This window comes from Oncorhynchus masou, chromosome 23, assembly GCF_036934945.1.
Source record: "Oncorhynchus masou masou isolate Uvic2021 chromosome 23, UVic_Omas_1.1, whole genome shotgun sequence".
Classification (NCBI taxonomy): Eukaryota; Metazoa; Chordata; class Actinopteri; order Salmoniformes; family Salmonidae; genus Oncorhynchus; species Oncorhynchus masou.
Genome location: NC_088234.1, coordinates 15904675 through 15926854, shown reverse-complemented (window position 1 = coordinate 15926854; position 22180 = coordinate 15904675). Strand labels below are relative to the sequence as shown.

Sequence of the window (22180 nt, the reverse complement as noted above, 5' to 3'; positions counted from 1 at the left end):
TACCACTATATATTATTACAATACCACTATATGTTATTATTATTATTATTATTATTTATTTTTTACCAGGCAGTTAAGAACAAATTCTTATTTTCAATGACGGCCTGGGAACAGTGGGTTAACTGCCTGTTCCGCGGCAGAACGACAGATTTGTACCTTGTCAGCTCAGGGGTTTGAACTCGCAACCTTCCGGTTACTAGTCCAACGCTCTAACCACTAGGCTACACTATTACAATACCACTATATATTATAACATTACTACTATGTATTATTACAATACCACTATATATTATTACAATACCACTATATATTATTACATTACCACTATATATTATTACAATACTACAATATATTATTACAATACCACTATATATATTATTATTATTGCATTACCACTATCTATGTGGTTCATATTGCTTTGGTCTGATGATGGCTATTGCTGTGGTTCTGGGGATAGAATTTCCATAACCTTATCTTGATCTTGGGTTACATTAATGATCTCTCTTTTTACATACCATACTTATTTCCTTCATAAATGATAAATGAACATGAATTAATTCATGTCCGAAATCAATGGAATGTTGTTTGTCCAAAGTTGGTCAAACTGTGGGATTCTGTAAGTTGCACCCTAGATGAGACTATGTCTGTCTCAGAGATAACAGCACACATGTTGCAAAGACAGTCTCCATGCATGTCTCCTTGCATGTTTTAGGTATTGTATGTAATAAAGTGCTGCGTCCTTAAACTGTAAAAGGGAACTGTTCTGGGCATCTTGGTGCCTGACTGAGCCTGTTTGAGCTGCTTCAATCCAAGGCCTCTCTCATGTCTAGACATCCCAAAGCCTTGGCACCTCTCCTCCATTATGCATTCTGGAGCAAGAGAAAGGGACAACACATTCTTCATGAGTCAGAAGGATCACACACACACAGCGTAGAGTGCAAACACACACATACACACACACACACACACACACACACACACACACACACACACACACACACACACACACACACACACACACACACACACACACACACACACACACAGAGAAACACAGCATGGAGTGCAAACACATACACACACAGAGAGCGCAAACACACACGCACGCACACACACAAACACACGTTGGTTGGCATTTATTGGGATGACTTATGTACTTGAGGCAGCTCATCAGAATGGTCACTAAATGGCACAGCCACAAAGTCATAAAATACGGTCAGTAATAACTAGGGCTTTGGCGGTCACAACATTTTGTCAGCCAGTGACTGTCAAAAATATGAACTGTCGGTCTCACGGTAATTGACTGTTATTTAACATAAACACATGTTGCATCTCCTGGCTTACACAGTCTACAAGACATTTTAAAAGGTCGAATAAAGTGGCCATTGGTGGAAGAAGGTTCAGGACCAAGGTGCAGCGTGTTCATGTTATTTATTAAACTGAACACAACAAGAAAAAACTGCAACAGCTCCGTCAGGTGCAAAACACACTAAACAGAAAATAACTACCCACAAAATCCATGTGGGCAAGAGCTACCTAAGTATGGTTCTCAATCAGAGACAACGATAGACAGCTGTCCCTGATTGTGAACCATACCCGGCCAAAGACAAAGAAATACAAAAACAAAAGGAACATAGAATGTCCACCCTAGTCACACCATGGCCTAAACAAAATAGAGAATAAAAGCCTTTCTATGGCCAGGGTGTGATGTAAAGCCATGTAATATAGCCTACACCTTCACAATAATCCATTATATATTTTAGACAGGTCTAAAGATGCATGATATGCAGAAATGTAGTCAATTTCAGAAGAAAAGAATAGCATACTATGAGTTGTCTTTATGTTAGGTCCTGATATGGCTATGCCAAATGGCTGTGGGATACACTAGTTAATTTGGCAGGCAAAATTTGCTCTGTGTTGAGCAGTTAATAAAGAAATAGATACTCGTATTGTCACGCCTGCTCCCGCTTTCCCCCGCGCCAGGCATCAGTGATGATTGGACTCAGCTGGACTCCATCACCTCTGTCATTACCTTCCCTATATATGTCTGGTTCCCCGCTCTGTTTCCTGCTTCGGCATTGATTGTCGTATGTCCTTGTTTACCCGCCTAATGGCCTTCACGTCTGACTCATTAAGAAAAAAAAATCTTCATCCAGTTTGAGGTGAGTAATTGCTGTTCTTATGTCCAGAAGCACTTTTCGGTCACTAGAAACAATGGCGGAAACATTATGTACAAAACAAGTTAAAAACAGTACATAAAAAATAAAAAACACAAAATGCACAATTGGTCAGGAGCCTGTAAAACGGTGACCATCCCCTCTGGTGCCATTATGTTGCACTTAGGCACTGCTATTTTAGTTATCAGTTATTCTGACTCATTTGACTCCACATGTGAAAGGTACTGTCATCACTTGAAAATCCCCACGTGAAATATCACATGTGAAGTGTTCCAAAAGCACATGGTTTCACTGACCCTGTCTGGTCTTCTGAGGTTGCCAGATATTCATGCTCGGCTATTTGTTATCCCGTGAGTTTTTGTTTCAAACCCACTACTGTGTTTCAGGTGCCAAGTTTCCAGTGAGGAAAGCAGGATGGTGGACACAGGGTGAGGGATCCTGAGAGGACCCCTCACCCTAAGAGGCCTGGGATGTGCTGAGGTGATAAAGGTGATAAATTCACTAAAGAACAAGGCCCAAGACGAATATCTGCCAGTGTTGAATGTGAAAAAGCCCAGAAAAAAGCAGAAGTCAATTACTGTCTGCAGCATCTGAAAGGAGAAACCACAGAGTCTGGAAAATGAGAGAATTGCACTACTTTCAGAGATTAAGAAGAGAAACAATGACAGAAGGCAAGAAGTTCTTCAAGGACAGCCCTTGGTTGCAGACTTCAAAACCTGATGGCCAGCTCTGTTCACTGAGAAGGAAGTGTGTGTCCTATATGTGCTCTGGTTTTATGTATGCCACCAGTGTGCGCACACACACACAAGAAAAGGAAGCTGGTGACAAATCAAAGTGTTGACCAGTTGTTTCTCCCCTCACTGATGTTGATATAATATAGTGATCAAACGGCTAGTAATTAATTGTTCATCCTTCCTGTCTTCCTGTGTATACTGTTGTGATGTTCTGATAGGGTGAGTGACAAGTGCTTTTTTTTATTTTATGTTTTCAGATGAATGAGTTCATGCTCATATCTACTGCACCTCTGCTATCTACATTATTTGTTGAGCTCAACCGGGTACTCTCCACACATGGTGGACATCTTTCGATGCAAAGGTGGGGCGTCTGGAAGAAAAATGAGACATCTCATGGTGGCCATGTCCAAGGTTTTTATTAAAATGGGAAGACTTATGCTTATAAAATATTTGTTATGCCCCTGTCATGACAATTGCATGAGCATAATTCTCTATACATATGATGGGCAAAAGAATATGTAGGTTTTCCCTTAATCAAAACACTTAATCGTGATTATACGGATTACATCAGCTTCAGTCAAATCACATGGTGAACTTTTTGGTCAGAATGAAATCCATCCTGTGTGTGTGGTTGCTTCATTTCATGTCTGTTTTGGTTGAGATCTTATATAGATGTTGAGAACTTGTCTTTTGGGCTCCTGAGACCTAAGTGTTGTCTACCACACAATAACCATGCTCAAAACCTTTGCTAAACGTGCAGTTTATCAAGACTGCCGAGTTATTTTTTCAAAATGCTGAGTATTATCAGGATTTTCTCAGGATGACACAGTGCATACAAGACGAGCGTCCTCAAGTAGATTGTACAGCGTCCACATTCGCTATCATTATTTCATTATCTCTTGCTCTCTCTCTCAACATATCTCTAGCTCAGATGTGATGTCATCTCCCACATCCCAGCGGGAGAGGTCCACTCCTTCCAGTGTAATGAGATGGAGGGTCGTTGCGTCGTGGTTGTCATCCCCGGCAGGTCGGAATATCTCACTCTGTGTGAGGTGGAAGTATATGTGGATGGACTCAGCGGCTTGGAAGCTAAACTGAACTCTCTAGAGCACCAACAGCTGGATGGACAACAAACTGTGGGGGCCATGCTCAATGCCACAAAGAAAGAGCTGAAAGCTGAAGTGCAGGAGCTGAAAGAGACAGATTCGAGGTAAACATATTTTCAACCAGTTTTGCATACTGGGTATAGATGTAAATAATAACTGTGAAGTCCTGATTTCTATTTCAGACTTAACCACCCCTCTCACATCCTGTTCTCCTCCCACCACTACTATCCACCCATATTCTCTCCCTTCTTCTAAAATATGCACCTTTATCACCTCTACTCCTCCCACCACAACTATCCACCCATATTCTCACCACGCCACTCAATCTCCCAACACTATTATCCCCATCATATAAACATGTCATATTCATGCACTTTAAAATTATTATCTCCAAGAGCCTGTAGTAAATGTTGTGGTGAAAGGAGTGGCCACCCAGTCATCAGTGTATGGGGATGGCCAGGCTAACAATGTCATTGATGGCAACAGAGAATCAAACTATCACAAAATATCCTGCACACACACTGAACAGGAGACCAACCCCTGGTGGAGAGTGGACCTGCTGGATCTGTTCAGAGTGACAGCTGTCAGCATCACCAACAGAGATGTTGTTCCTGAGAGACTTGATGGTGCTGAGATCCGCATCGGTAACTCACTGGAGAACAACGGCATCAACAACCCCAGGTGATACATCTGTGGAATTGTATGTCCTGTGTTGAAGAAATGTGGATACATTGGTCTTCATCCATGCTTCTGTAGATATTCTATGGCTAAACAGTATATTGAACAGACTGATGGTTTTCTCTATGGTAAATTGTAGAGTGTCCTCATTCACTCTCATTATATTTTTCTCTCCCCCCTACTCTCACTCTCTCTCACACTCAGATGTGATGTCATCTCCCACATCCCAGCAGGAGAGACCAACACCTTCCAGTGTAATGAGATGGAGGGTCACTATGTTGTTGTGGTGATCCCTGGACAGAACAAGATTCTCCCTCTGTGTGAGGTGGAAGTTTACGGCCTTCCTGCAGGTAATCATCTGTAACTGTCGTCGCTCTTCAGATTTATTACCAAGGTAAGTTCGCCTATCTTCTAAATGGTTTATCCTCAATGTTCTGGAAGTATAAATACTGTATATATTACTCTGCCAACCGGGCTGTAGCTTTCAAAAGCGTTTTGTCAAACATTGGCTTTGCTTTCAAAAATCAAACAGTTAGTGTGTGTGTGTGTGTGTGTGTGTGTAGTTGCTATGTGAAACTATTTCATTGTGTTTTCTGTCAACATGTCCTCCTCCTCTATTACAGGTATCATCAGGGTTTCTACTACGTCACATGCGATGTGTTCAGCAATTACATCACAGGATCCATCTTGTTGTGAAATAAGTAGGACAAGTGTTGTTGCCAAAGTTAGAATAAACTCACTGCCACTCGTTTTTTTATAGCTTTTTCTACCTCGACATTTTTTTTTTGCTATTATTATAATTTTTTTCTTATAAGTATGTCCTGTATTCATGATGTCCCCATTGGCCCGATACTTCCCCAACAAGTTACACCCACATCAAACTACACCCCAAGCCAACTCAAGTTTGGTTCCTGTCATGGCCGCCAGCATTTCTTGAGGTGCAAGCCAAAAAACATGGCCAAATCAGCTGTTGCAGTTCCCCTTTAACCTTTTATCTAGTTGTTTTCTAGATGTCTCCTGGTTCTGTATGTTTATAGTTTTCTATGTGTGTTTTCATTCTTTCCCGCTTCTCAGCTGTAATGCCCTCTTTTTGTGTGTGGATTCCTTATACTTTATCTTGCTTTATCTTGGCCAGGTCGCAGTTGTAAATGAGAACTTGTTCTCAACCCGCATACCCGGTTAAATAAAGGTGAAAAAAAATGAACACACTTTTTACATGGCTATTGTTGTATGTATTGTACTATTTAGAGTAGAATTTGTATTCCTATATGATAGTGTGACATCTACTGGCCTTTTCAGGTACTTCAGATTACTCAACCAGGCGTCTGTAATTATCAATAAACTAATCAAATGTATTTATAAAGCCCTTTTCACATCAGCCGATGTAAACAACACATATGCCATGCTGATCCCCAACACTGCCATGCTGCCATGCTGATCCTCAACACATGGTCCCCTCAGGAACGCGTGCTTCGTCCCCTCCTGTACTCCTTCACCCATGACTGCGTAGTGGAGCGAGTTCGAGAGCTTCAAGTTCCTTGATGTCCATATCACTAACAAACTATCATGGTTCAAACACACCAAGACAGTTGAGAAGAGGGCACGACAACACCTATTTCCTCTCGGGAGACTGAAAAGATTTGGCATGGATCCCCAGAACCTCAAAAGTTCTACGGCAGCACTATCGAGAGCATCCTCATTGGTTGCATCACTGCATTGTATGGCAACTGGTTGGCATCTGATTGACTCGGTACCAGTCCCCCCTGTATATAGCCTCGTTATTGTTATTTTGTGTTACTTTTTTTAGTATCGTTAATTTTGTTAATATTTTCTTAATTCCTATTTTTAACTACACTGTTGGTTAAGGGCTTGTAAGTATTTCACGGTAAGGTCTACACCTGTTTTATTCAACACGTGACAAATAACATTTGATTTGTCCCACCAACCTCCAGCTCCACATCACAGCCCTCTCTCTCTGCCCACAGCTCTCTGATGGACTGAAGACTAGCCTTCATCTGTTCTTCAGCAGAGATCTTCTCTCCTGCCCTCTTCTCTACTCCCTCCTTCATCTTCTCCTCGCTGCAGAGCTGTAGAACTCTGGGGGCCCCTAGTGTTGTAGCTGCAGTCTGTATCTGGGACAGTGTGTGTCTGTTCAGAGCTGCTAAGGCCCCAGTGTAGGCAAAATCCAGCACCCCTGCCAGCCCCACACACCCCAGCTCAGGACCCAGACTGATGGATATCGCTGTCTGTCTGTCCATGTCAACATCTGCATAAAACCTAGCGGTCAAACAGGGAAATGGTTGCAACCATTTTCCACAGTTAATCTTTCCTATAAGGGATTTTTAGATACACTTAAAATAAGGGCTGTGTTTCATGTAGGACTACCCTGGCGTGACGTTTTGATAACCGTGTAAATCTCTATAGAACAAGGTGACATTTATTTCCACTGTGGGGCTCTATATGCTACCTCTTGGAGATGTCATTCAGAAACACAATGTCAATTTTCACTACTGTGCAGAAGACACACAGCTGTACATTTCGATGAAACAAAAAAAACAAAATTGCCTACCCTGGAAGACTGTTTTTCAGACATAAGGAAGTGGATTGCCGCAAATGTTTTACTTTTAAACTCAGACAAAACAGGTCTAGGTCACAAAAAAACAAAGAGATCTGCTGTTTGATCTGACAATTCATCTCAATGGTGGTACAGTTGTCAAAAAAATAACTGTGAAGGACCTTGGCGTTACTCTGGACCCTGATCTCTCTTTCAACGAACATTTCAAAACTAAACAACACACTGGGGTGGCAGGGTAGCCTAGTGGTTAGAGTGTTGGACAACCGGAAGGTTGCAAGTTCAAACCCCTGAGCTGACATGGTACAAATCTGTCGTTCTGCCCCTGAACAGGCAGTTAACCCACTGTTCCTAGGCCGTTGTTGAAAATAAGAATTTGTTCTTAACTGACTTGCCTAGTTAAATAAAATAAAAACTATTGTAGCAAACTGATCCCACATCTGTAAAGGCACCCAAGTTGCAAAGAATGTCTCCATGCATGCATTAATTGCGTTCTTAATTAAACTGTAAAAGGGGACTGTTTGGGGCCTGTTTGAGCTGATTCAATCCAAGGCCTCTCTCATGTCAAGACAAAGCCTTGGCACCTCTCCTCCATTATGCATTCTGGAGCAAGAGAAAGGGAGAACATTCTTTAAGAGAAGGATCACACACATACACAGTGCAGAGCGCAAACACACGCACTCAGGCACACACACACACACTTAGGTTGACATTTACTGAGATGACTCATGAAGTGGAGGCAGCTCTGCAGAGTGGTCACTAACTGTCACAGCCACAGTCAGAATAGCTGATTCTAAACCTAACCTTAAATGTTTTGGTAGCACTCCTAACTACGAAAGTTAGCTAAAATAAGATGTATTAACTTATTGTAAATGACATGTTTTATGAGCTGATAAAATAGCAGATGTGCATGTTGTTTTATTCACAATACTCGCCCTGTAGGCGGCTCTGATCTGGCAAGCTTCAATCCAGCTATGAAAAAGTCTGTCTTTCAGTCTGCATGAATCAGATGGTTGCCATGGAGACTAGCCTAAAGGAAGAGGGAGGGAGGGAGTCGGGTGCTAAGTAACGAACCTCCTTATGGGACTCTCACCCACCCCAGGCCCTTTTGTGTGTGTGTGTGCATGCGTGCGTGCGTGCGTACGTATGTACGTACATGCATGTGTGTGTGAGATAGTGAGAGTGAGCTGCCACTCACATATTTAACACAGAATGCCATTCTGTCCTCACTGTTTCATAGTCGTGAGTGGTGCCCTCATTTTTCTTTCTATTCTCCTCCTCCTACTCCTCACCTTTGTGTCTCTCTCTCCCTCCCTCGCTCACTCCATCATCTCCTGCTCTCCTGAAGAAATGAGGAGAGAGATGTAGAGAAGCAGTCTTTCCATGTTGATGACTAACACCTCTGCACTTGGGACATTAGAGTGGTCATAAGCATTTGAATAAATACTTCTTTAAATCAGATATACATTTGCAATTCAAATCGCCCAATAATCAACATCCATGTTCCAGTTTAACCCATAAAGTATATTTAAAAATATATGTAAATATAAAATTAATTAAAAAAATAAACATTGTCAAAATACAATATAGCTTTATTTGATTACTGTGGCCCCAATGAAGCATAAAGATTAACATACATTGTGATAATTTTTTGGGGTTATAAATGTAAATTAACTAACACCCAGATCACTGGAGGCTGGTGGGGAGCTATAGAAAGGGCTCATTCTAATGGCTGGAATGGAATCAATGGAACGGAGTCAAACGTGGTTTATTCCACTCCAGCCATTACCATGAGCCCGTCCTCCTATATCTCCTTCCACCAGCCTCCTCTGACCCAGATACAGTGGATCACAGCAGTGGATTTCAGACATACTTTATAAGCCGGAGGTGAATACATCCTTCATACAGTAAACATAAAACTTGTAATAACCTGGTTTACAAGCAGGTGTAGGTGGTCCCCTCATAACCAAACACTTACAGTACAATACAGGTTTACGTGTACTGGATTATCTGTCTTACCTAGTTACAGTCTAGTTTATGAACTTCCTCCTCTGAATGACATAGCACCCTATTCCCTACATATAGCAACGAGGGTGCCGTTCGAGACGGAGCCATTGCACAGAGTAGGCTGTCTGTGCAATCCTGCTTCCATTAAATTAGGACAAATTGTAATTTAGATCTATGGGTCCCTGGATTCACAGGCTAAATACCTCAGAGACAAGAGGGTGAGAGAGTGGGGGGGGGGACAGAGGGACAGAGCATGGATTCAGTTATCAGACAGACAGACAGACAGACAGACAGACAGACAGACAGACAGACAGACAGACAGACAGACAGACAGACAGACAGACAGACAGACAGACAGACAGACAGACAGAGCAGGAACAGTAGATTGCATAGGTCGGTAATTTACATGTATTTCTATTGAGCCTACAAAACACGTGTAACCCTAAAACCCTTTGCCACCCACATTTCACACCATCTTCAGCATAAGTAGCAAGCCAAGGGGTCTATTTTTGCAAATGAGTGGGAGAGAGAGGGAGAGACAGAAAGAGATATGAAAAGCACAAGCTGCCTGTTCAGAAATATTGTTGTGGAAAAGGGTGATGATGCTGCTATGACTTATGGTCTGATGCTGCTATGATTTATGGTCTGATGCTGCTATGACTTATGATCTGATGCTGCTATGACTTATGATCTGATGCTGCTATGACTTATGGTCTGATGCTGCTATGGCTTATGGTCTGATGCTGCTATGACTTATGGTCTGATGCTGCTATGACTTATGGTCTGATGCTGCTATGACTTATGGTCTGATGCTGCTATGGCTTATGGTCTGATGCTGCTATGACTTATGGTCTGATGCTGCTATGGCTTATGGTCTGATGCTGCTATGGCTTATGGTCTGATGCTGCTATGACTTATGGTCTGATGCTGCTATGGCTTATGGTCTGATGCTGCTATGACTTATGGTCTGATGCTGCTATGACTTATGGTCTGATGCTGCTATGGCTTATGGTCTGATGCTGCTATGGCTTATGGTCTGATGCTGCTATGGCTTATGGTCTGATGCTGCTATGATTTATGGTCTGATGCTGCTATGGCTTATGGTCTGATGCTGTTATGGCTTATGGTCTGATGCTGTTATGGCTTATGGTCTAATATGATTTGTTTACAGTATACACACATTAATTAACTACATGATGTGGTGACGCGAGGTGATTAAAGCATAATTATATTAATCCAAGAAAAATCTTACAATGAATAAAATAAAACAGAGAAGTGAGGTCAAGTACTGGCCCGAGGCATCAGGAAAGATATGATGACGATGACTAAGGAGAGAGAGAGAGGGATGGAGAGGAGGAGAACGACAGGCAGGGAGAGAGACGAGGGCCACAGGAACCAGAGCCATTTTGGGCCAGTTCTGGGCCCTTCGATTGGAGGCCCCTGACCGTCTCCTCTGATACTGGGCCGACAGATCACTAACGGTCTGACCTGTGATACACTCTCCTGAGAGAGAGAGAGAGAGAGAGAGAGAGAGAGAGAGAGAGAGAGAGAGAGAGAGAGAGAGAGAGAGAGAGAGAGAGAGAGAATAGAGAAAGAGAATAGAGAGAGAGACTTTCAATATATAGCGGTTTCATTATGTGGTTGTGATGAGGTTTAACTGTGGTTGTGTATTAGGTTTGTGATGTGGTTCTGTGTGGTTGAGGTACCTCTAGTAAGGTTCTGTTGTGAGCCCGGTGGGGACTGAGTCTGAGGTTCCAGCGGTGACTCCTGTGACTCCTCCCCCCATCGTCCTCACTCTCCGTGGTGTCCTGCCGTGCTATTCGTGGTCGCTTCCGTCTCCGAGAACTGATTCGCTGGAGAGAACCTGGCTCCTGTAGTCTGGACCAATCGAAACAGTAACAAAATGAAAAGACAATATGTACTGTTTATGAGTGACTGATTGTTGAGTAAGCAGTGTGTTTGTGTGTGTGTGGGTGTGTGTGTGTGTCGAACCTGCAATCTGTGTCCTCGATGTCAGCGTCTGCATCGCTGTCACCCTGAGGATCGGACAGGGCACACTCTTCCTGCACAGTATGAGTCACATGAATTAGACACACGTACACGTGTGCAGTACAATCACTCATTGGTTTCAGCCACCTACATTTTTGACCAAGGTAATGCTTCAATATGTTTGTGTGCATCATCATTCAACATTATATGCATTATGTTCAATAAACCATACTGAGTTGAAACCGTACTGATGTTTTGTTTTGTAACATCAATATTTGTGTCATTGAACACGCACGCACACACGCACACACACACACACACACACACACACACACACACACACACACACACACACACACACACACACACACACACACACACACACACACACACACACACACACACACACACACACACACACACCCTACCTCTGTGCCATATCCCTCTGAGTACCTGGTTATCACTACCCTGTTTTTCCCACAGTGTTCACATTTCAGTGTGTCCTAAGAGAGAGAGAGAGAGAGAGAGAGAGAGAGAGAGAGAGAGTCGTGAGCTGTGTACAGCATGATACGTATGTAGGTGAAATGCATAGGGAGAGATAAATATGCATTTCAGCGAGAAACAACAAACTAAAGCCGGGACTCAATCCGATTGCGCATCGTCGACAATGCAGATTTTAAAGGCAATGTTTGCAGTAAACGGTGCAGAAGTCGGCTCAACTGACTATTACACTTAAATGTCAAGCTCACTATAGTGTACAGTTTTCGTTAACAACGAATTCAACAGGAGAAGTTCCGCCCCCATTCATTTTCAACGAGGGCACACGCAGAGAAATGTGTGGGGGATTGTGGGAAGGTGAGCGGCGAGAGCCCTGCTAGCGGACTGGTAGAAAAGTTGAGCTCTGCTCCACTGTATGCAAATTTCATCCGAAGCGTTGGAGTGAAGCATTGTAATGAAGAGCCAGAACCCACTGTAATAGTGCAGTTTTGGATTGAATCCTGCTTAAATATTGTCCAGGGTAATTGATGCTTCTGTATCTTCCCTTGGATGTAGAAAATAATATTATAGAACACCACTTCTCACCGGTGTCTGTGTGTGTGCTTCAGAATATAGTGTGCAGGGTCCAGTCTCACACAAACACACTACGCCAACTTCTCCACAACTTGCCCCCATCTGCAGGGAGAGAAACAGTAAGTGAGAGATACAGAGAAAGAGAAACAGTAAGAGAGAGATACAGTGACAAAGAAACAGTAAGAGAGAGAGAAACAGCATGAGAGAGAGATAGTGTGTGTGACAGAGCAAGAAACAGAGAGATAAGCATGATAAATGAGGAACGGAGAGAGAAACAGAGGAGACGAGTGAGAGAGAGAGTGAATAAGAGAAAGATAGAATGAGAGAAAGATATAATGAGAAAGAGCAGAAGATAGAATGAGAGAAAGAGTGAAAGAGCAAAAGAGAAAATGAGAGAAAGAGAGCAAGAGAGAATGAGTGAGAGAGAATGAGTGAGAGAGAGAGAGAGAGAGAGAGAGAGAGAGAGAGAGAGAGAGAGAGAGAGAAGAGAGAGAGAGAGAGAGAGATAGAAGAGAGAGAGAGAGAGAGAGAGAGAGAAGAGAGAGAGAGAGAGAGAGAGAGAGAGAGAGAGAGAGAGAGAGAGAGAGAGAAGAGAGAGAAGAGAGAGAGAGAAGAGAGAGAGAGAGATCAGAAAGTGGTAATGATTTATCTGGAGCCATCAGTCCATCACTAATTGGACAGCAGCAGAGGTTAGAAAGTATGCTTCATGCTGTGTAGAGTACAAACCTAACAGTGGGGCCCTAATTACCAATGTCTCACACACACAGACACACACTGAGACACATGCGTACACAAACCCACACACGGGATGGTAAATGTCCTATCTCTTGCCCTCACATGATTAGGGTTGAGTCGGTGTGGGATATACTGCTCAAACAGACAAAGACACACACACACATGATGTTACCTCACAGTCATTGTCGGAGATCTCTCCAGATGAAAACAGGCCATGAGAGTCAGATTCCCTCCGATGCTGCAGCATCCCTGACCTGACCCACTCTCTGTTACATAGACCTGTAGACAGGGGACACAGGGGTCAGGCTCGGGTTCAGGATGCAAACCCTGTGGAATCTTTCAGATAGAAACAGCATGAATAGAGCAGATGTGATTCCTTGTTCTATAAGTCAGAGAGGCATGGGGCAGCAGTGTAGACTAGTGGTTAGAGCGTTGGACTAGTAACCGGAAGGTTGCAAGTTCGAACCCCTGAGCTGATGAAGTACAAATCTGTCGTTCTGCCCCTGAACAGGCAGTTAACCCACTGTTCCTAGGCTATCATTGAAAATAAGAATTTGTTCTTAACTGACTTGCCTAGTTAAATAAAATTAAATAAAATGTTTGTTCTACATAACACATGTCTATGTGAACTGCTGTCCTGCTTAATGCAGCCTAGGCTCAGGGTTATTAAGCATATCTACATATACACATCAAATAGGATGGCGGCATAGTTTAAAAGACAGGATGAAAATATATATTAAATAATAACAATAGTACATTTTATTTGTAGGGAGCTTTTCATTTACGGACAGTAATCACAACGCACAACAGACAGTAATCACAACCTATTAATATTATAGTAGTATCCAATGACTATACTTGTTCACCTCTGGCTGCACCTGCAAATTGTTGGGTAGGTGGTAGGCATACTTTCTTTTTCAAACGAAATAAGCCTCATCTTGGACAAACATTATTACAGTAAGTAGGTCTATTACAGTATGATCACAATGGAGGTGTTATAATTCAGCAATAAGGCCTGAGGAGGTGGTGTATATGGCCATTATACCACAACACCCTGAAGTGTCTTATTGAAATCATAAACTGATTACCAATGTCATCAGAACAGTAGAAATATTATTATTCTCATACCCGTGGTATATGGTCTGATATACCGCGCTTTTAGTGAATCAGCATTCAGGGCCAACCGGTTTATAATGTATAATATATATTATGTTTAACGTTATAAATAATACCCAATAGGGAATTCACTCTACAGTATTACAGCAACACAGCCTTCTACAGTTTGGATAAACACAGTCGGAGGAAAGGAGCAGTGGGTGGAAAGTTCCATTGGAAAATGCTCTCGACAGTTTTTGTATATTCGAGGTGATACATTTCACCACAAGCTCGCATGCTGCTGCTCGTTGAGAGGGATTGAAATGTTTATCGTCATCAGCGGGGTATTTCACCTCTCACACGAGCATCTCTAAACAGCTGGTCTGTTATTACGTAATGCGGGAGGGAGCTTTTCGTAGCGCGACAACTTTTTTGCCATAAGCATGACCCGAAGGTTTTTTCACCATGCATGTCCATAATATGCTGTAGTAGACTAAACAATCATACATACAATCAACATTGTGACTTCGCTGTGAATCAGTTCAATTCAAGGGGCTTTATTGGCATGAGAAACCTATGTTTACATTGCCAAAGCAAGTGAAATAGATCATAAACACGCTGTCTAGAAACCCCGTAACTTAAATGCAACCAATGCCATTTCAAGTTGTGGTGCTGCAGAAAAACGTAGGCCACACATAAGCATACTTTTCACCTATTCTAAATTATGTAATATAGCTATGGGGAATGCGATGATATTTCGATTGAGTTCCCCTATTACAGATATGCGCATATCAACTTGGGTTGCTTTCATAACTCCATACCTTAACTTGAATGCATCATTCCATCCCCCAAAAATGTTTAATGCGAAAAATATTGCAACTTTATATTTCAAATGACTGGAATATAAACGACGATTCTCTCTCGCGGGGTGTAAAACCGGAGGCTCGTGCTGCTTCCAAAATATGTGACATTGTAATCCGCTATGATGTCAGTGTGAAGCAAACGATAGCTCGGGCATCGGGAGTGCGCTGACCATAAATAAAACTCCAAAACAAGGCACGGGAGCGTGCAAAAAGGTGGGCGGAGATAGAAGATAGACACTTAGTATAACCACTCCTATATGAGAAGAAGAACGACGCGAGGCCGAAACTTACCAATCATTGATTTCAACACAGAGAGGGGTGGGGTTTATATGAAATTCATATGAAATTTGGTGTGTGGCTTTTGTGCAAAACCTTTCCCAAAAAGTTTATAAATATATACAGTTTAACTTCAAATGTTAGCTTAAATTAACAAACTTGAATAAACAAAGGAAGAGACCACTGTTCGGATTTTCTTTTTCTTTCAAAATGTTATAAAGTAGGGCCTATAAAATAACTCAATTTGATATGAAACAGTTCGACATTTAGTGTGTGTGTGTGTGTGTGTGTGTGTGTGTGTGTGTGTGTGTGTGTGTGTGTGTGTGTGTGTGTGTGTGTGTGTGTGTGTGTGTGTGTGTGGTTTCCATCCAACCTTTTAATACGAGGAAAGTGCATGTCAGATAAAAAAAATATCAGGACAGATTTTTATTCTAACCTTAATTTCTTATTTACAATGACAGCCTACCAGGGAAGAGTGGGTTAACTGCCTTGTTCAGGGGCAGAACAAATGTTTTACCTTGTCAGCTTGGGGATTCTATTCAGTAACCTTCAGGTTACTGGCCCAACACTCTAACCAATAGGCTACCTGCCACACCCAATGAAAACAGCAGATTTGTCAGTAAACTTTCCAAATGTTTGATAAAACTAAATACCACAGAAAATCCTTTTGTGTCTGTAAAATGAATTATGGGAAATGCTTTTAATGCAAAAATATTGACATAATAACCATCGTAGATTTTGAAGTAAACTTGGTGTCATGCGATGATATGTTGTGTGGTCTTCCCACTACGACTCGGGAAAGCAAGCAGTTTATTAGGATACGGATGAAATAAGTTATGATGAACTTCACAGGGCGGTGAAAGCTTGATGCTCCTTTCAATACATGTTGAGGGTATTATTCTGGTGACATGATGATCAATGCTTGACTGCCGTTTGCACACAGCAAATTGGACAGTGCCGATTTTTCAGTGTAACATTTCTCGTTTAAGATTCAGTCATTAAATTCACTCTGCACATGTGAAATTAACACTCAGTGGTGTAAAATAACCCCCAGTGTTTGTGTTAATACCCAGACTTATTGTTTTACACTGTGCAGAGTAAAGCAGTACCATCAACACCACACCCATCATTATCTGCTGAGTGGCGCAGTGGTCTAAGGCACTGCATCTCAGTGCTAGAGGTGTCACTACAGACCCTGGTTTGATCCTGGGCTGTATCACAACCTGCCGTGATTGGGAGTCGCATAGGGCGGCGTGCAATTGGCCCAGTGTCGTAAGGGTTTGGCCGGGGTAGGCCGTCATTGTAAAATAATAATTGGATCTTTCCTGGTTAAATAAAACTATTTCCCAGCATGCTCTATTGCAGGTGAATATTTTGGTGAGATTTTTTTTAAATATCTGTGGTTTTGCATGTACATTGATAGATTGATTAATATTATGCTAAACAAAGATAAATAAATACAAATCTAAACTAATCCAATCAGTTAAATATATGTATTGCCCCCATTATTGAAATGGTTGTTTTTTACTTTATTAAGTTTCTAACGCTGACAGTCATTCTGAATGCAGTTTGGGTGTAAATAAACATACTGTTTGATTTCTTAACTCTGTCTGGATTCCAATAGGATTACATGTCACTTTGCAAGCCAGCATGATGTGGCCTGTAAACTAGTGATGGAGAACGAAGGATTTCTCAAGGCTTTAACCTAATGGTGCTGAAGAATGGTTTATTGCTGGTAGCTTCATTATCTGTTCACAATTCACATTAGTGACATCTGCTGTTCAGCAATAAATAACACCGTGTGATTATCTCCCAAGCCTGTACGGGAGTTGTAGCGATGAGACAAGATAGTCGCTACTAAAAAAACAATTGGATACCATGAAATTGGGGAGAAAAAGGGGTAAGAATTCAACAACAACAAAAATAAGTTATTTTTATGTGCTGTATTTACACACAGACAAGTCAATATGATGGAAACACAAATCTGATGGGAAAATTTTCATAGTGGTTTTTATGCAGATTTTTGAATATTCACATGAAAATCTGTCATCAATGTGATGGAACCCTAATTATAGACCCCCTAAAGACTTCTGGCGAGTGCTCTAGTCCAGTGTCATTTTGATTATGTCTGCACATCATGGTTTACCAGCAGCCCCAAACATCTAAAGAAAAGCCACAGACCAGTCAAACATTTTAAGCAGCTCGGCTGGCTATCTGTGGAAAAAAAGAGTAGTGTTCATTCAACTTGGTCTGGTCCACAGAATTATCACAGACTCAGCCCCCAGGTATCTAACCAACTATGTTTTATTTGTTAGAGATGTCCAGCAGCATAATACCAGAGCCAGAGACTCTAATATTCATTGTTTAAAATAAAATAACAATTTATACCTGCGCTGTTGAGTGGAACAAACTACCACAGCAACTCAAAACCATACCAACCCTAACCACTTTTTAAAAGAATATCAAACGCTGTCTAACGTGTGAACAGTAGAACCTGTTTTTGTCTGTATCTCTGTAATGTGTCTGTATCTCTGTAATGTGTCTGTATCTCTGTAATTGTATACAGTCGGATGTTTACATACACTTGGGTTGGAGTCATTAAAACTTGTTTTTCAACCACTCCACAAATCTTTTGTTAACAAACTATAGTTTTGGCAAGACGGTTAGGACATCTACTTCGTGAATGACACAAGTCATTTTCCCAACAATTATTTACAGACAGATTATTTCACTTATAATTCACTGTATCACAATTCCAGTGGGTCAGAAGTTTACATACACTGTTGACTGTGCCTATAAACAGCTTGGAAAATTCCAGAACATTATGTCATGGCTTTAGAAGCTTCTGATAGGCTATTTGACACTATTTGAGTCAATTGGAGGTGTACCTGTGGATGTTTATTTTATTTATTTTATTTTATTTCACCTTTATTTAACCAGGTAGGCTAGTTGAGAACAAGTTCTCATTTACAACTGCGACCTGGCCAAGATAAAGCATAGCAGTGTGAACAGACAACACAGAGTTACACATGGAGTAAACAATTAACAAGTCAATAACACAGTAGGAAAAAAAAGGGGAGTCTATATACAATGTGTGCAAAAGGCATGAGGAGGTAGGCGAATAATTACAATATTGCAGATTAACACTGGATTGATAAATAATCATGTACAGAGGTCTACCTTCAAACTCTGTGTCTCTTTGCTTGTCATCATGGGAAAATCAAAAGAAATCAGCCAAGACCTCAGAAATAAAATTGTAGACCTCCACAAGTCTGGTTCATCCTTGGTAGCAATTTCCAAACGCCTGAAGGTACCACGTTAATCTGTACAAACAATAGTACTCAAGCATAAACACCATGGGACCATGCAGCCGTCATACCGCTCAGGAAGGAGACGCATTATGTCTCCAAGAGATGAACGTACTTTGGTGCAAAAGGTGCAAATCAATCCTAGAACAACAGCAAAGGACCTTGTGAAGATGCTGGAGGATCTGGAGGTACAAAAGTATCTATATCCACAGTAAAACGAGTCCTATTTTTTTTATTTTACCTTTATTTAACCAGGCAAGTCAGTTAAGAACAAATTCTTATTTTCAATGACGGCCTGGGAACAGTGGGTTAACTGCCTGTTCAGGGGCAGAACGACAGATTTGTACCTTGTCAGCTCGGGGGTTTGAACTCGCAACCAACGCTCTAACCACTAGGCTACCCTGCCGCCCCTATATCGACATAACCTGAAAGGCCGCTCAGCAAGGAGAAGCCACTGCTCCAAAACCGCCATAAAAAAGCCAGACTACAGTTTGCAACTGCACATGGGGACAAAGATCGTACTTTTTGGAGAAATGTCCTCTGGTCTGATGAAACAAAAGTAGAACTGTTTGGCCATTATGACCATTGTTATGTTTAGAGGAAAAAGGGGGAGGCTTGCAAGCCAAAGAACACCATCCCAACTGTGAAGTACGGGGTGGCAGCATCATGTTGTAGTGGTGCTTTGCTGCAGGAGGGACTGGTGCACTTCACAAAATAGATGTCATCATGTGGAAGGAAAATGATGTGGATATATTGAAGCAACATGTCAAGACATCAGTCAGGAAGTTAAAGCATGGTCGCAAATGGGTTTTCCAGGTGGACAATGACCCCAAGCATACTTCCAAAGTTGTGGCAAAATGGCTTAAGGACAACAAAGTAATGGTATTGGAGTGGCCATCACAAAGCCTTGACCTCAATCCCATAGAAAATTTGTGGGCAGAACTGAAAAAGCATGTGCGAGCAAGGAGGCCTACAAACCTGACTCAGTTACACCAGCTCTGTCAGGAGGAATGGGCCAAAATTCAGCCAACTTATTATGGGAAGCTTGTGGAAGGCTAACAAAAATGTTTGACCCAAGTTAAACATCTTAAAGGAAATGCTACCAAATACTAATTGAGTGTATGTAAACTTCTGACCCACTGGGAATGTGATGATAGAAATAAAAGCCGAAATAAATCACTCTCTCTACAAATATTCTGACATTTCACATTCTTAAAATAAAGTGGTAAACCGGGAATTTTTACTTGGATTAAATGCAAGGAATTGTGAAAAACTGAGTTTAAATTTATTTGGCTAGGATGTATGCAAACTTTCGACTTCAACTGTATGTATTCATATAAAAAAATAAGTCCTTAACTTTATTGTGCATTCCCGATCACTTTTAAAAATTATTGTACTGTGTGTATATACAATCTGTATTTTTGGGGGATGACAAATAAAATCAATCAATCAATCAATCCGAACTGTGCAGCGGCCATTTGATGAATGGAAAGAGAACGAAACACCAAAAGGTTTAATGACATTTAGAGATTGCCAAGCCTTAATACTGGGTAGGCATACAAGGTGGAAAGGGATGTATATTCTGTTAGTCGAGATTGACATTGTCTATTTATTGTGGTGTTGAAAACGCAAACCGTGATATTGAAGCGCCCTAAGTAGGTATGCGTTGTTTTTTGGTAGTGTTGTACATTGGCCCAGAAACCTGTCGGTGGATTGTTGTTTTTTTGCATATATTTTAAACAATTATAAATACAGGTACGTTATCAAAATGTTGAAAATCAGATTTCCCCTGATCATTGTCTGCAGCCGGCTCTGATCGTAGTGTAGGTGTAATGTAACAGGCAGGGAGAGTGAGCTCGTCAACCGCGGTGCTCGGCAAACACTCAATACTCTGGCCCGTAGCCCAGCGTGGCATCGACTGTGCCACAAATGTTTGCTGAAGTGACAAAGTCCATATCTATGTTTATAAACACAGGGTCGCTACAGTTATTGTTATCTGTGATTGTAAACATTAGTTTGGAGTTAATTCTATGAGGGGAGGGCAACAACAAAACAATTGTAGAAGGAAGGGTCCCCCCCTACACATAGTACACATGACACAGCTTAGTATTCTATTTCTTTATATTTATGACAAAAATCTAAGGGATTATTGGAACAATCCTAATTTAATTGTTTTACAGTGACTTCTCCCCCAGCCCGACCTCTGTATGTTGTTTGACCCTGAAGTCAAAGAGCCGTTGGGGTCTCCTCCATCTCCTCCGACCTAATTGGGAATGATTAAACATAATTATTGCCCAGATCTGTCCGATATCCCCGGAGTCCCGGAGGCTTACAAACAAACACAAACAGTTGTGGAGACAGTCTACAATATCCAGAGACAGCAGAGTCGCCGCCTACCTCTGACGCGATCATGGACAGATTCATCAAAGCAACCCCGTTGGAAATGTATTTTCCCACGAGGAAAGCTGCGCCTGTGAACAAGGGTATCACTGAGTAGTCAGTGAGCAGTGCACCGTAGTTTAGGTCTCGTCCATAACTGTTTTTGCATGTTTTGTTTAATTAAAAGTGTATAATTGTACTTCCCTAGGACATGTATGTAAACATGTTCTACTTTTTTTTCTTGTGTGGGCCTAAACTTATTCTCCAATTGGACCTCATTTGACCTCCATTCAGATTGAGACAGACTAGAAAATAACAACTTTATTTTACATCAGTTGTGGAAAGTCTGATAAGAGAAAGAAGCAAATGTATTGCAGTAACATTCACACACCACAAATGCTGTGACGAACATGTCTATGTAACCTACGGGCAAACAATAATTGACACACTCTACAGGCCTAAGTACAATCAGTCCTTCATTCAGACCATTCAGGTTTGCATGGTACATACAGTGTATATGTCACTGTTTGGAGCCTATAAGACTACAGATATAGGATCTTAATTTGAGCACGTTTGGTACAGCCGGAAAATAATCCTGCAGCAACAGATAATGTGAATTATTATGAGGTTTATAATTAATGGACAATCTTGGAAGGGTTGATACATTGTTCGGAAGTGAAAAGGAAGTCTGAAATCTCAATGTTTTTTTAAACCACAAATACACTCCAAGTTTTACATATCCTGCATTGCAGGAAAGTTCTCATGCAAATTAAGGTGCTACATCTGTAATAGCTATAGGAGGGGTGCTGTCATTATGGCTGTCAAGCATGCAAAGGACCATAAACACAGCTGACCCTATTGTGCTTTGGGCAGGACTAGGCCTGGAAATCATGTAGGTTACAAAGAATCTTTTTCATTATGAGTAATGCTATGTGCACAAATCACATTCAAAGGCTCGTTCTTTACTATTAGAAAAGGTGGAGAGACCGGTATGTCTTCAGAAAGAGATCATTATGTTCATGATGGGGGGAGCAAAGAGAAGGAGGGAGGGAGGGAGGGAGAGAGGGAGAGAGGGAGGGAGGGGAGATCAACAGCAGCAGATAGAGGGTTGTGTATACACAAGAAGCAAATTAAACAGGAGATGTTGGCTCGATAAGGAAATTAAGGAAAAGGGTGCAACTCAAATAAAC

General features: G+C 41.5%; 2 protein-coding genes across 4 annotated transcripts; one reads left to right on the top strand and one right to left on the bottom strand.

The window, feature by feature from the left end:
- Positions 1-3731: 3731 nt before the first annotated feature.
- On the top strand, positions 3732-6788 carry LOC135510064 (fucolectin-like). Its single transcript, XM_064930867.1, has 5 exons — positions 3732-3771; positions 3869-3991; positions 4413-4698; positions 4900-5045; positions 6781-6788. The coding sequence occupies exons 1-5, from the start codon at positions 3732-3734 to the stop codon at positions 6786-6788; spliced, it is 603 nt and encodes a 200-aa protein (XP_064786939.1).
- A 2056-nt stretch (positions 6789-8844) lies between these two features.
- On the bottom strand, positions 8845-15179 carry si:ch211-63p21.1 (uncharacterized). Of its 3 annotated transcripts, none has more exons than XR_010451120.1 (7): positions 14986-15179; positions 13242-13348; positions 12347-12436; positions 11717-11766; positions 11267-11337; positions 10981-11152; positions 8845-10777 (listed from the first exon to the last, which is right to left on the bottom strand). XR_010451120.1 is itself a non-coding variant. In XM_064931346.1 (7 exons), the coding sequence occupies exons 2-7, from the start codon at positions 13314-13316 to the stop codon at positions 10556-10558; spliced, it is 705 nt and encodes a 234-aa protein (XP_064787418.1). In that variant the 5' UTR covers positions 13317-13348; positions 14986-15179; the 3' UTR covers positions 8845-10555. The 3 variants fall into 3 exon arrangements, 2 of the variants coding, with proteins under 2 accessions (XP_064787418.1, XP_064787419.1); XM_064931346.1 differs by having other exon boundaries at positions 11692-11766; XM_064931347.1 differs by having other exon boundaries at positions 11692-11766; positions 13247-13348.
- Positions 15180-22180: the final 7001 nt, after the last annotated feature.

Bases quoted from the DNA above. Each gene is read 5' to 3' on its own strand.
- LOC135510064 (XM_064930867.1), top strand. From the start codon at position 3,732: ATGACACAGTGCATACAAGACGAGCGTCCTCAAGTAGATT. The intron at 3,772-3,868 runs GTACAGCGTCCA...CCCACATCCCAG, and splicing joins CGAGCGTCCTCAAGTAGATT to CGGGAGAGGTCCACTCCTTC. The intron at 4,699-4,899 runs GTGATACATCTG...TCTCACACTCAG, and splicing joins AACGGCATCAACAACCCCAG to ATGTGATGTCATCTCCCACA.
- si:ch211-63p21.1 (XM_064931346.1), bottom strand. From the start codon at position 13,316: ATGCTGCAGCATCGGAGGGAATCTGACTCTCATGGCCTGTTTTCATCT. The intron at 12,437-13,241 runs GTAACATCATGT...CTCTCCCTGCAG, and splicing joins TCTCCGACAATGACTGTGAG to ATGGGGGCAAGTTGTGGAGA. The intron at 10,778-10,980 runs GTACCTCAACCA...TCTCTCTCTCAG, and splicing joins ACAACAGAACCTTACTAGAG to GAGAGTGTATCACAGGTCAG.